The sequence below is a fragment of the Sorex fumeus genome, unplaced genomic scaffold, assembly GCF_029834395.1.
Source record: "Sorex fumeus unplaced genomic scaffold, SorFum_2.1 ptg000043l, whole genome shotgun sequence".
Taxonomy (NCBI): Eukaryota; Metazoa; Chordata; class Mammalia; order Eulipotyphla; family Soricidae; genus Sorex; species Sorex fumeus.
In genome coordinates this window covers 33642400-33657570 of record NW_026606100.1, presented here as the reverse complement: position 1 = coordinate 33657570, position 15171 = coordinate 33642400, and the positions used below count along the sequence as shown (strand labels likewise).

Genomic DNA, 15171 nt, shown 5'->3' with positions numbered 1-15171 from the left:
AGTGATCGTTGATGTCAAGAGAGGGGTGCGGCAGGGTGATACCATTTCATCAAAACTCTTCAGTGCCACCCTCGAGAACATCATGCGACGACTGGAATGGGAAGGAATGGGAGTGAAGAGATGGTCGGCAACTACACCACCTCCACTTTGCTGATGACATTGTTTTAATAACACCAAACATCAGCCAAGCGGCACAAATGCTGGCCGACTTTGACCAGCATTGTGGAAAGGTAGGACTACAGCTGAATCTTACGAAGACAATGTTTATGAGAAACAACCTTGTTCCTGATGCCCCATTTGCTCTCAATGGAATGACCATCTCCGAATGCAACAGCTATGTGTACCTAGGTCGAGAAGTCAACATGACAAATGACCGGGCACCCGAGCTGCGCAGGAGGAAGAGAGCAGCTTGGAACGCCTTGAAGAACGTCAAAGAAATAGCTAAGAGGACGAAGAACCTCCGGCTCCGGGCACATCTCTTTGATTCCACTGTTCTTCCTACATTAACATATGCCTCAGAGACCTGGGCCTTACGCAAACAGGATGAGAACGCTATTCAGGTCTCTCAAAGAGGAATTGAAAGAGCTATGCTTGGAATATCATGTTTCACTCAAATGAGAGAAAGAATCCGGAGTTCCAACATCCGTCGACGATCAAGAATCAGGGACGCTGTCTCATTTGCCACGGTGTCAAAAATCAGATGGGCTGGTCACGTAATGAGATTTAAAGATGACCGCTGGACTAGAGCTGTTACCGACTGGGTTCCACGGGATGTCAAAAGACCGCGTGGCCGCCCACCTACCAGATGGTCAGACTTCTTCATCAAGATCATGAATGATCGGTTTGAGGCTCTTCATGTTCCCAGAGCAAACAGATGCCATTGGGCTACACTAGCACGCGACAGGGACAAATGGAGACGTTACTGGCACCCGCTAGAGCAAATCGACGACTAACGGGAAGTTAAGTGATTAAGTGATTTCATTGTATGAGCCTATCATCATTTAAAAATACTATATATGGATGGGCACTTTGATTATTTCAGATATTTAGAAATCACATTTTAAAGAAAGCACCACAAAAATCCTAGATTTTAGCCTTGTATTGTTGCCATTAGCGTTCTCCTGTTCATTCATTTTATCATCCTACTAGTACAAGACATTTGTGCCTGCTCTGTAATCTGTGAGGCCATTACATATGAGATCAAATGTAACCCTCATCCCTTCAGTCAGAGGGAATCCTGCTTATGTAAGGCATCTCAAATCAGGGAGTTCAGTTCAGAGAGGTAAGAGGGGTGTCTGTGCATAATGACACAGCTTGCACCTAAAGGGCCAGGTTTCTGCTACTTATGCTGTTTCTGTCAAGCTTACCTCCTGCAGCCCGATGGGGGAGGGCCTTAGAGCCCCCCTTCTTTACACCCTCTACCTGTGGTGCCATATCCTCTATCTCATATTGGCATTTCCACGTTTTCTAATTTGACTCATTTCTCAACAGTATTGAGGACCCCCTGGACTCCTTACTTGGTCCAGGACCACTGGACCATTATTCAAAGGTCCTGGGAGGATAAAGTACTGATACAGAAATTCTCTCTCTTTTCACATGACTCATCCCCGCTTGAAATATGAAACAAACAACACTGCCACATTTCATTCTCCTACAATGAACAATGGCCTGTTTTCACTGAATCTCTTGGCTGTATGCTTGGGGATAATCACATTAGCCTAGAAAGTAATGATCACTTGTAATCATCTGGCTTTAATAAATTTGGTTCATACTAAAATTCACAAGCCATGAGAATGTCCAACTTTGGATGTGTTTCCATGCTGTCCTTCAGTAAATGTGTCAACCATTGACCAGTTTATTAGTGAAATCAGTACAATTTGCTTGTTAAGTTTTTTTTTTCTTTTCTAGGTATGATCAACAAGGAATGTACCTATTTGCTGGAACATCAGAAGGCTATGTCTTTGTTATTGATGCTCATCCTTCCAGCCTCTTTAAGATTCTTGGATTTGTAGGTCTGCATGGAGTGTTTATTTAAATTATTGGTTATTTTATTTCAAAGAATTTAAGGGTATCATAATGGGACCAAAGTGAAGCAAATATTTCCAGCGTATTTTCTAAAGAACAATGTAAAATTACAAATTACTTTTATGTATTTTTTAATTACTTAGACGAATTCCTATAGCATATACAAATGTTTCTGGGTTCATATTTGGTGCTAAATAATTTTTCTTGAGTCAATTTAAGAAAAGGTTAATGATATCTAATACATAGGAACTTGGGTTGTTGCTGAAATAGTTAAGATAATATTTAATTTCTCACAATGGTATCTGAATGAGATTACTTGTATCTTTAATGCTTCTCCTTTATTTTTTAATGCTTCTTTTTTAAACAAAATGATATTTCACCCTATTCAATAATGTGCTTCCAGGGAGAAATGTCCAGGAAATGTCCAGCTGGTACCCAGCTCACGACAGATATAAAGACAATCAAACACTTACATAAAAAGCACTAATACTTTTATGTCTAGCCTTAAGTATCCAATATATAAGTATTTACTCTAAAATATGTATTTAAACCCATTAATTGAATTTTGAATTTAACTGAGAACCTAGTCAGTATAAAATGCTAAATCTAGGCCCTGTCTCCATAGACCAAGGAGATAATTTAGCAGAGGAACAATAGCAGAGAAGGCTCAGAGGAAGAGGTAATTCTACCAGAAATGAGTAGAGAAAGGAAATAGGTGTGGCATCAATAAGGGGTGCAGAGGATTGAGATAGAATATTGTGCATGGTTTAAAGTAGCAGATGAGAAATATTTGAGAGAAATGTTTGCACAAAGGAAAGGTTAGTAGTCTGTATAGATGTATCAGTAAGAGAGTTCACTAGGTGACAGTCACGGCAATGAAATCTGTAGGAGACAAAGTCTTGAATATCATGTCAAGAAATTTTGACTGTGTTCTGAGGCTAATGAGAAATTATCAGAGGTTCTCAGGATGGGACTGCATGATTTGACTTGCTTTTTAGAGAATATCTCCGGCATAGCAAGTAAGAAAGATGGAACAGAACAGGAAAAAAAGAAGATAAAAGATGAATTGGGAAACAGGCAAGAGAAAGGACTGACTATATAACAATGGCTGACATTTTTTTAGGGATTCCTCACTATGATAGTCATTATCTTAAGCACTTGACATGAGTTAATTCATTTCATTCTTACAGACAACTTTTGTAAGGTAGAAGCTATTGTATCCGTTTTGTGGATGAGACAACTGAGGCACAGGGAGGTTGCATGCATGTTCAAAGTCACACCGCTAGGAAGTAGGTAGTGGAGCCTGGACTAAAACTTTGATAGACTGACTCCAGGTTTGACCCAGGATATGCAGACTCACTCAGAATCAGAAGATTTTGTACTCCCTTATCTTTAACAAAGAGGGGTCAGTAGTGACTCCAAAATTTCCAGCCTGGATGGTGAAAGTATATGAAGGTTTATGATAACTGAAAGTAAGAAAGAGCTCAAAAGAAAAGGAAATTGAAAATGGAAAGTGAGAGAGGTAAGCTCTGTAGCCTTAGAGTAAATAAACTCTTCCTAGAGGGAAAATGTGCCATATGTTTGAAGATGTACATTTATTTCTCAAGACTTATGTAGAATTTTGATCTTAAAACCATTGAAACTGATGGCTTAAGTTAAAAAGTACATTCAAAGCCAATTTCTTAGTGAGTCCAAATGGATAATCTAAATGTGTACTTGGATAACAGCAAGTGTGCTTGATCCACATGGATTCAAAGTGACTTCAAGCCCTACCTAACACTCTCATTTTTAAAAACGTGTCTGGTGAGTCAGAGAATAGTGTGGGAAAAACTTGGGTCAAACCCCTTGAGCACATTTAACTGAACTTGAGGACAGAGGAAGATGAGGTAATAAACTAAACTGAGTATGGACAAAAAGGACTAGGAACCGAAAGTTCTCCCACCCTGAAGGAGCTTAGAATGCCAAAGAATGGTAGAGTCTGTGGCCCGAGTATGGGGCTAGGGTGAGCAGCCACTCCTAGATTTATCAATGGGCAGGTGGTCCCTGGGAGGATTCCCTCTTTGGAGAAGGGAGACAAAGATATCCCAAGGGAATGGTTGTCTGTAGATGGAGTCAGTAGACAGTCAGTCCTTTCGGAAGTTTGCAGAGGAGAGCAAAATTGTGGGTAATTGCAGGAGAAAGAAGGATGAAGGAAGCTCATTATTGGGAAATGAGGGAGTCTGAAGAGCTAAAGACACAACAAAATAAAAAGGTAACAGACATAAGAAAATAAAAAGAGTTCACTGATAGCACATGTCCAACAGGTTAGAGGCACTGGCTTAAATCAAGCATTCTGTTCCACACAAAAACATTAGGAAATAAAGAGCTTTGGGAACAAAGAGAAAATACAGGATTTGGGATGAGAAATCTCAGTTTATTTGTGTCAGATGCTCTCCATCTTCCATATTAAGAGGGTGGTCATCCAAAGAACAAATGAGGGGAGGGGCTGACATTGGGGTCTGAGAAGGGGACACAGGCAGCACCCCACCCCTTCACCCCTTCATTCATGAGAATGTGGAAACAAATGATGCCTGGAAGCAGGCAGATTCCCTGCGGTAAGAGGGGCCAACTCATAATGTGATACACTCAAGGGGCAATACCTTACCCTCTGATGCCTAAGTTTATCCTTCATTAGAAGTGGAAAACCAGTCAGGTTGAGTTTCAAGGGGACAAAGCTTGGGGATGCTGCTGAGTAGGGTGGATACAGCAGCTCTGAGGCCTCTCTAGCTTGCAATGAAAGTGAACCTGTCTACCCAGTCCTGTTAACCAGGAGACTTTGCCCTGTGTTCATTAAAATGTCCCCATCACTTGGGTTTAAAAGTAACTTTGACATTTAGTATATGAATTTGGATCAAAAGATTTAGTGAAGGCAGTTCTAGGATGTATCTAACTTGAGAAGCTAAATATTGCTTTGAATTTATCAAAGATCTCTTTGTTGGTCTTCAATTGCTTTCAGAGGTGGCCACAAACATTTTGCAAATATCCACAGTGTCTCTTCTGGAAACAGACATAGTGGAAGTGATGGTGATGTCCGTGCTTCCAAACAAAAGAACCAGATTGGAAACATTTGTTTTGCCCAGAATGTTACCACAAGGTAAAGAAAAATAAGCAACCAATTCTGTCTTGAGTCCAGAGGAGGACCCCTATCCCCCACCTCTGGGATGTACCACCCCCCACTATCCATCCCACCGGATCTTTCCCTCATAACCTCTGTAGAGGTAAAATAACCCATGTGCTAAAACTGTATGAAATATAGACATTATCCCTTATCACTCATGAATATTATTGCTAAAGAAAGAAATAGGGTCAGGAAAAGAAGAAAAACAGGATCAGAAAAACAGAAAATAAACTGACACTTTTGCCAAATTGATTTGCCATTTTATGGCATCGGTAGTTTTGTAGCTTTATGTGTATGTAGATAAATCCAGGTAGGTTTCTGTGTAATTACTATCATGATAAAATTATGAGGAAAACTTTCTGGGTAAAGTAGTCTGATAAAATAGATACCCTTTGTCTTATATAATGAATTATGTAGGTTGGAGTTTTGCAAGTGTATAATTTTAAGGGATGAGTGCTTTTCTGTTTTAGTTAAGAATCCCTAGGTTGCCATGAATTTCTTTTAAGGCTATGCCCCTCCCTAATTGATAAAATGAACCAAGGCCTTACAAAAATATTTTACTTGCATCTTATGCTCAAGTATTTCTTATGAAACCAAGTTTTAAGTTTTTTTTATCATAAGATTGCCTATGTATTGATGGTTTCTTTGTTTTTATTTTGCTTTTTATATTTGTTCATCATGGTTTAAAAAGTGAAAATCTACCTTTGGTGCAAATGATCTCTCTTCTTCTCTGAATGTGATAGTTACTATGGGCTTTGTTGATGAAAGAGGGAGGATGAGAAATGAATTAATTCATACATTCCTGTATGAGATCGAGCACACCCTGTCCTCGGCAGTGCTGGACTACAAAAGTCACCGAGTCTATGGCTTCTGCTCAGACGTGCCGTACATCTGCAGCTATGAGCTCCCAGAAAATGTACGTCAAGTCGTAAGCCTGCTGTTATTTATTTTAGCAGTCAAGAGTGACATTCGACATTAATCACATGTGAGCCATCTTTTAACATTACAGTTAACAAATGGCTTTATTACAGTAACATAATTTTCTTAAAAGGGATAAATATTAATACAACATATTAATCCATCACAAAATACATTTGAACCACCTCACACTGGTACCTCATACATCAGAAATATCAGATAAACACACAGATGGCACAAATAAATAGGCAACTGCGTTTAAAAAATATCTAAAGTTAAAAAATCTATTTCACAAGGTTCAGAAGCTAGCAGAGTTTGTAGTTTCAATGGAACTTATGACTCTGGCATTCCTTTATCACACCCTTTCCACCTTCTCCTATATCATGTCACTTCCTGCTATGTAGATCAGATTATCCATCCACTTCTCTTGACCCTTCAGTAAAAGCCCTTCTCTCCTACAGCAGACAATAGATTAAGATATCACGATCACGATCATCCTGTTGTTCATCAATTGTCTCGAGCAGGCACCAGTAACGTCTCCTTCTACCTAGCCCTGAGATTTTAAAAAGAGCCATTTCAATGCTCTTTTCAGGATTAGGAGGATGAGACCCATCATTGTTACTGGTATTTGGCATATTCAGTATGACACGGGAAGTTTGCCAGTCTCTGCTGTGCGGGCAGGATACTTTTTGTAGCCTGCCAGGTTCTCCAAAGGAAAGATAATAAGATGTTGTGCAGCCACGAATGCGGCCGCACGCTTCGGGAGCTGGGTTTTATAGTCTCTTCGTCTTGGCCATTGATGGGACCAAACTGGTACTGTTGGCAGCTTGTGGGTGTGATGCCTACCTACTGAAGATAGGGGGGTCTGGGTGAAGAAAGCCCAGTCCCAATCCGAGTAGGCTTGGAGACCTCAGCCCCGGGATCTGCATGCCTGGGTTCCTCTGCCAATTCTTTCATGCATGAGGCCTGTCTGCACATGTGGAGAGTGGTCCCAGCATGGCCATGGCTGGCTCTGGAGGTCCTCAACTGCTGGGGCTCTGCTCGGGGCAGGGGGGGAGAGAAAACTCAACCCTCCCCCCTCCAAGGAGCCCTGGTGTGGACAGCCAGGAGCGGGGGCAGAAGACTGCGCTGTTCTCCTCCAGGAGCTGGGTTTTATAGTCTCTGCATCTTGGCCGTTGATGGGACCAACCTGGCACTGTTGGCAGCTGGTGGGTGTGATGCCTACCTACTGGAAGATGGGGGTTCTGGGTGGAGAAAGCCCAGTCCCAATCTGAGTAAGCTTGGAGACCTCAGCCCCGGGACCCGCATGCCTGGGTTCCTCTGCCAGTTCTTTCATGCATGAGGCCCGTCCAGACGTGTGGAGAGTGGTCCCAGCATGGCCATGGCTGGCTCCGGAGGTCCTCAGCTGCTGGGGCTCTCTCGGGGTGGGGGAGGGGAGAGAAAACTCAACCCTCCCCCCTCTAAGGGACCCCGGTGAGGACAGCCAGGCGCGGGGGCAGGAGAATTATCAAGATATAAGACACAGAAATTCAGAAAAGGACAAAATGACTTAGAATAAAGAGACCAGGGAGCATGTCAAGAGAAGCTTCAAGGAGGAAGTAGTATTTCAACTGGACTTTGATGAGTAGGTCAAACTTAGATGAGGAGAAATAATGTATACAGTTTGGAGTTGGGGATGCTTCAGTGGAAGGAAGGGAAGGCATAAGATTAGTGATGGGATGAAAAAAGTACAAAAGTCACAACATGCAGCATGTATAGAAGCAAAGAGGTAGGAACATGAGATCTTAGGGAATATCAACTCATTTGCTTTTTGAAATGAGCATGGGGAGGAAAACTATCAGTGAAAAATAGACAATCAGTATCAGCTAGGATGTTTGATAGTAATGGAGATACAGAGAAGGCATTTCCTACTTGGCCCAAACTTTTATTTGCAACCAAAGAGGGGAAGTGTGATAGGACACAGATGCCCACTTTATTCGTTTATTTTCAATGACCGAGTTTGTGGATTGAACCTGACTATAGAACTGCAAACCTGAAGTTGCAGATCCCTAGACTTTTCTGCAATGTGGTCATTTCTTTGATTGGCAGGAGCATGTTGGTATTCTCATTCTGAAGCCATCCCAAAAACTGCCAAGCCGGCATTATGGATCTGGAACACTCTCTCTGTCTCCACATGGACTGTGGCTCCTCTCAACAGCTAAATGTGGGGTTCTGTCTATCCGAGATATTCAGAATTTGGTAAACTTCTTTTCTTTTAGAAACTTGATTATAGTTTATGTAAGTTGATTACAATCATGTCAAAGTATATGGGATTGATGTAGTAGATCACTGTACTGCCCCACTTGCAGACCTCAGTGCCATCAAGGCTATGAATACACTGACTTCCCAGTTTCTCAGACTGAGGGGGAAGTGAAATCCTTTCATGAAAGGATGGAAGGTGCTTTTTCAGATTCTGAGACAATGTTGTACTTGACATCAAGAACAATGCACTGCAGTCTATGATTATGACTTAGGAACCACCTCCATCTGACACTGCTCTTCCAGAGCCCTGCTCATGTACACAGCATCCCCACTCACCTGAGCAAGAAGTGCAGCTTTGTACATGTGTGCAAAAGGGGCAGTCCCTGACGATGATTTTTCAAATGATGAATCAGCAAGCCCACTTCATGCACAAAGATACTCTTCTTGATTCTTGAAAGCATCAGCATTCACCCCCTTGGCCAGATCCAGGCCATTCCTCCACACCTGAGGTCCACAGGAAATCCATTCACTGCTTCGTATCTGAGTTTCTAACTATAAATTAATGATACCAATTCTCTTTCTTCTATACAGTACAAATGGGAGCGGGAACACCAGTATCAGTGGAGTTATTTTGAATTAGGTGCTATCAGTGCTGTGTTGCGAGGAGGCTACTTCCAGGCCAACTGAATGCTCCTAGCCAGTAGAAAATCATACTCCCAAAGGCATAAAACTTGAATATTTACATGTAACCTGGGTGGGAACACCTCAGGGTTGAATTGCATTTATGATTTTCTGTGCTTTGTTTCTAAAACTATGAAGGAAACCTTTGCTCGGTTTCGGAGTCATTCTCACCAGAGCCGTGGGATCCAGTCAGTGAAAATTTCCGTAGACGGACACACCATTCTGGTGAATGGAAAGAATGATGGCACTCTAGTTAACATAAAATGGAGGTATGTACGACACACAGCAAGCAACTTCCCCTGGCATGGTGTTTTAAAATAGAGGTTCTGCTATAAATTGGGCATAGCAAGACCAATATAAAAGGAGACAACTACCGTTGAAAAGAATTTGTTGTGCTGAGATCCCAAGAGAAGGATTTTACTATGTTCTGGGGAGTGTGTGCATGGGGAAGACAACAGCATGGACAAGGAGACAAAAAGATCAGCTTCCATGGTAGGAAAAGGCAAACTTGGCAGGCGAGTTTGGATCATTATACTGGATTCTGGACACACGGGCTATTTCTCTTTGGATATGGGATGACCTAGGATAAGGAACCAGTGCGTCTGAGTATGAAAATTCAATCGGAGTAGACTGAGGCTAAAGGATATAGGTGAATTGATTTGCACCTGAAAGTAGGGTTAGTTGTGCTCTAGGAATGGCCAATCCTGCAAGTGCCTTTCCTCCAGGGTAAGAAATCAAAGCATCAAACCGATGGATGGTTGCTGGGTGAGAATGGGCTGAAGGAAGAAGGGGAGAGAAAAGAGCAAAATGGAAAAAAGAATGCTCAGCAATTGTAATATGTAGGCGCACACTCTCACCTTATTCCTCTCCTAATGATGAACAGAGCAATTAGCCAGGAGTGATCCCTGAACACACCAGGAATGATCTGTGAGCATAAGCCAGGAATAAGTTCTGACTCAGACGGGTATGACCCAACCTCTTCCCCCTCCCCAAGAGAGAATCCAAGTAGACAGTTACACTTATTAGGACTCAAGAACTCTGAGTAAGTCAGCTTTCTAACCTAACATAAAGAGACAAAGTGTGACATAAGAGCAAAACAAGTATTTGTTTTTATTAAATATATTAGGCATAGGGTACTGTATATAAAATTTATCCTTACCATTTAAAGGAAAAATAAACTGTAGCCCATTACCCAATTTAAAAAAATCACTACCAGTGTCTTTGCGAGTTCTTTTTTTTGCATGAGATCAAGAAATTATTTTATTTATTTTTCTCTTATCTTAGTCACTTTGATTTACACATTGCCAGTGATAGGGAGTCATGCACACAATGTTCCAAAACCACAGACCAAAATGTCCATTTCCTTCCACCATTATCTTGGGTCCCATCTTGCCCACTACCTTCACCTCAATGGTAAGCTCACTTCTGTAGATGAGGTCCCAGATTCTGTTGTTTTAGACCATTTGTTATTCCCTTCCTATGCTACTTTATATCCCACATATGAGAGAGATCATTCTGTATTTTTTATTCCCTTACTTTGGTAAAATAGGTATACGTTTATAATGTTTGCTTTTTTTTCAGACAATATCAGTAGTCATTTTTATATGTTTCTAGAATTTTCTCATTTTTAATGTTGAACATTTTTTTCATACTGTATAACACATTTATTTAATACTGTTTACATCAACAGAACTTTAAAAATATGGAAAATGGAATTATCATAAGATAAATCAACAAAAGTCAATTTATAATGATTAATTGCCATATTATTTTAAGGTAAGGTAAAGGTAAAGGCCCTCCCGTTGATCGTCGATTTACTCGAGCGGGCCCAGTAACGTCTCCATTGGAGACTTTGTTGTTACTGTGTCTGGCATATCCAATAGCACAGCGGGTAGGGCGTTTGCCTTGCACGCAGCCAACATGGCCGACCCGAGTTCGATTCCTCCGCCCCTCTCGGAGAGCCCGGCAAGCTACCGAGAGTATTGGATATTATTTTAACATATGAAAATAAGAAAATTCAAATCCTATACATAGCTAAGTTTTTTTTTTATTAGTGAAACACCATGAGGTACAGTTATAGACTTACAAATTTTTGTGCTTGGGTTTCAGTTATACAATGATCAAGTAGCCATCCCTCCACCAGCACCCATCCTCCACCACTACGGGTCCCAGCATTCCTCCTACCCCCCATTCCCCCCATCCTACCCTGCCTCTGTGGCTGGGCATTCCCTTTTGTTTTCTCTCTCTCTCCTTTTGGGTCCTGTAGTTTGCAAGAGAGGCATTGAGTGGCAATCATGTTTGGTCTATAGTCTATTTTCAGCATGTTTTCCCACCCTGGGAGGATCCTCCCAACACCCTTTATTTGGTGCTCCCTTCTCTCTCTGAGCTTCCTTTTCCCCTGGCACGTGTGGCTGGCCTCCAAGTCATGGAGCAAAATTCCTGGTACTATCTCGGCCACTCCTGGGTGTTAGTCTCCCATTTTGTTGCTTTATGTTCCCCAGATGAATGCAATCTTTCTGTGTCTATCCCACTCTTTCTGACTCGTTTCGCTTAACATGATACTTTCCAGGTAGTACCACTTGTATGTAAATTTCATGACTTCATCTTTTCTAACAGCTACATAGTGCTCCATTGTGTAAATATACCAAAGTTTCTTTAACCAGTCATCTGTTCTTGGGCACTCAAGTTTTTTTCCAGATTCTGGCTATTGTAAAGAGTGCTGCAATGAACAAACAAGTGCAGATGTCACTTCGACTATACTTTTTTGCCTCTCTGGGATATATTCCCAGGAGTGATATTGCTGGGTCAAATGGGAGATCAAATTCTAATTTTTTGAGAATCGTCCATACTGTTTTCCAAAAGGGTTGGACCAGTTGGCATTCCCATCAGCAGTAAAGGAGGGTTCCTTTCTCGCCACATCCGCGCCAGCACCGGTTGCTTTTGTTCTTATGGATGTGGGCCAGTCTCTGTGGTGTGAAATGATATCTCATTGTTGTTTTGATCTGCATCTCCCTGATGATTTCCTTGCCCCATTTTTTGATGGGGTTGGATGTTTTCTTCTTGTGGAGTTCAACCAGTACCTTGTATATCCTTGATATCAACCCCTTCTCAAATGTGTTTTTGGCGAATATCCTTTCCCATTCTGTAGACTGTCTTTGTATTTTGGTCACTGTTTCTTTTGTGGTGCAGAAGCTTCTTAGTTTAAGATAGTTCCATTTGTCTATCTCTGTTTTCACTTGCTTGACCAGTGGTGTGACATCTTTGAAGATACCATTAGCTTCAATATCATGGAAGGTTTTGCCAACTTTGTCTTCAATGAACTTTATGGATTCCGGTCTGATGTTGAGGTCATAAATCCATTTTGATCTTACTTTTGTGCATGGCGTTAGGCAGAAATCTGGGCCCACTTTTTTGCATGTAGCCGTCCAGTTTTGCCAGCACAATTTATTAAAGAGGCTTTCCCTGCTCCATTTCACTTTTCTTGCCCCCTTATTGAAGATTAGATGATCATATGCTTGGGAGGAGATTTCAGTATATTCAATTAATGTTGAACATTTTGTCAAATATCTGAATAAAATTTTTAAAGAACATTCTAGTAGTGAACACCCACGTTAATTAATTATGCTAATAATGCATGTTTATGTTAATTAACTCCAATCCTTTCGGGTGGATAATATTCGTCTACAAACAATACCAAAAGGGAACTGCCTGTTCACAGATGTATTTAAATTTTGTTTTCATTAAGACACTAATTTACAAGGTGGTTCATAATAGTTTTTTAGGCATACAATGTTTCAATACCAGACTCAGCCCCAGTATCACCTTCCCTCTATCAATATCCCCATGTTCCCTCCCACATCCTAGCCTGCCTCCCTAGCAGGCTCTAGTTTTAAGTTTGATTATTATAGTTTGGAACTCATGCTTTCAGTGTTATTGGCTCTGTGGTTTAAATAAATATATAACCCGCACCTCTACACCACCGATACACCTGGACCCCTCACCCCTTCCCCTGTTACCTCCTATCTGCCTCTTCTTATTCCCCGACTTGATGTCTTACCTTCCCTGTCCTCACTTTTGTAATCTAGGTTCAAGGGTAATCAAGGCATTCCCCCTTTGATATACCAAGTATTCCCTTGTCTTATTGTTCTATATACCAAATAAGTGTAATCATCACCCAGAATTTGTCTTTCTTCTGACTTCATGTCACATGATATCCTCCAGTTCAAGCTGCAGCAAACCACATGATTTTATCATTCTTTGCAGCTGCATAATATTTCATTGTATATATATGCCATGCCTTCATTATCTACACATCTGTCCTGAGAAACATGGGTAGATTTTTTAAAATTTTATTTTTATAAAGTTGTTCACAATAATTTGTTACATTTAATATTGCAACACAAATCCCACCACCATTACACCTATGCACACCTTATTTCAAATGTTTCCACCCCAACCCCCAAACCCTGCCCCCAAAGCAGGACCTAAATACTTTATTTTGTATTGCTTGTTAAAAAATAATCCACTAAAGTGGTCCAAAAAATTCCTTAAAGGAAAGTATGTGAAGATTGTTATATTTCATCATGGAGCCATTAAACCCTTGTATAAGAATGAGATGTCATTCAGCCACAAATGCAGTTGTGCACTCCAGGAGTTCTAAAATTTTAAGTATGGTTATACAGTTGAGGTTAATTTAATTTTTTTTTTGCTTTTTTGGGGGTTACACCCGGCGATGCACAGGAGTTACTCCCAGTTCATGCACTCAGGAATCACTACTGGCAGTGCTTGGGGGACCATATGGGATGCTGGGAATAAAACCTGGGTCAGCTGCGTGCAAGGCAAACACCCTATCTGCTGTGCTATTGCTCCAGCCCCTAATTTAATTTTTTAAATTGGATTGTGACTTTGGAGTGGAGAGGCATCTTTATGGTGTATTGTTCTGTGCTCTCTTCTGAGAGATTTATTTCTGAGTCTCTGGATCATGGCCATTAATGAGATTATATGGTGCCAGAGGCAGTTCCTGGGTGTGACTGCCAGGCTACCGTGGCAGTCATATTGTGGGCGGAGGTCACCCATTTCCAGCTCCATGGGAGCCTGGAGATTTTACAAGTAAACCTGGGTGGATTTCATATCCTAGCTGTGTACTAAGTACTACAATGATTAATGATGTGCACAAGTCCTTTTGAATGAATGTTTTGTGTCTTGGGTGTAGGTAACAAGAAGTGAAATTTCTGGGTCATTTTTATTACTTTTCTGAGAAATCTACATACAACTTTGCATATGGGTTGAACAAGACAGCAATGAATGAGGGTTTCCCTTTCATTATATCCCTGCCAACATAGATTCGTTCAGGGATTTTGATATGTACCATTATTATTGCTATGAGATTATATCTCACTGTCATCTTCATTTGAATTTCCCTGATTAAAGTAGAGCCATTTTTCATGTGTCTATTGACCATTCTACTGTTTTCTTCAGAGAAGTATCTGTTCACAACCACTTCCCATTTTTATATAGGGTTTTGGATTTTTTTTGATTACCAATATTTGTGAGTTCTTTATATAATCTTGTATATTAACCCTTTAACTGATGTATTGCGTGTGAATATTTTCTCCCATTCAGTTAGGTGTTTTTCACTTTTAGCCCATGTTTATTTTTCCATTCAGAAAATTTTAAATTTGATGCAGTTCTATTTTCTTGTTTTTGTTTCTGTTGTCATTGCTGATGGAGTCATATCATTAAAAACAATTTTGAGGTTCAAATCTTGGAGTATTCTGCTTATATTTTCCTCAGTGATTATGGATTATGGTCTGATCTTGATGTCTTGATCAACTATGAATTGAATTTTGTGTAAAGTGTGAGATAGAGATCCAGCTTTATTTTTTAATGTGGTTATTCAGTGTTCCCAAAACCATTTGTTGAGTAGCCTATATTTACTTCATTTCATATACCCAGCTCTTTTGTCAAAAATTAATTGACCATCAATCTGGGATCAGTCTTTGGGTGTTAAGACAATGAGCCAATGAACCTAGGAGGTGGTTCATCAAAAGAATATAGAATAGATTAACCTTTGACTATACTCATGAGTGGGAAATTCCTAAATAAAGAGGATTAAAGATGAAAAGAGAGAAATTATAAGAAATTCCTCA

The 15171-nt window shown here is 40.6% G+C and overlaps 1 protein-coding gene across 1 annotated transcript in view; it reads left to right on the top strand.

The window, feature by feature from the left end:
• Positions 1 to 15171, top strand: part of CFAP43 (cilia and flagella associated protein 43) — a 105864-nt gene that overhangs the window by 43140 nt on the left and 47553 nt on the right. The window contains exons 12-16 of the mRNA XM_056120838.1: positions 1909 to 2012; positions 5021 to 5158; positions 5926 to 6098; positions 8189 to 8338; positions 9161 to 9291. Of these exons, the coding sequence (XP_055976813.1) occupies positions 1909 to 2012; positions 5021 to 5158; positions 5926 to 6098; positions 8189 to 8338; positions 9161 to 9291 (696 nt within the window). The remainder of the gene's footprint in view (positions 1 to 1908; positions 2013 to 5020; positions 5159 to 5925; positions 6099 to 8188; positions 8339 to 9160; positions 9292 to 15171) is intronic.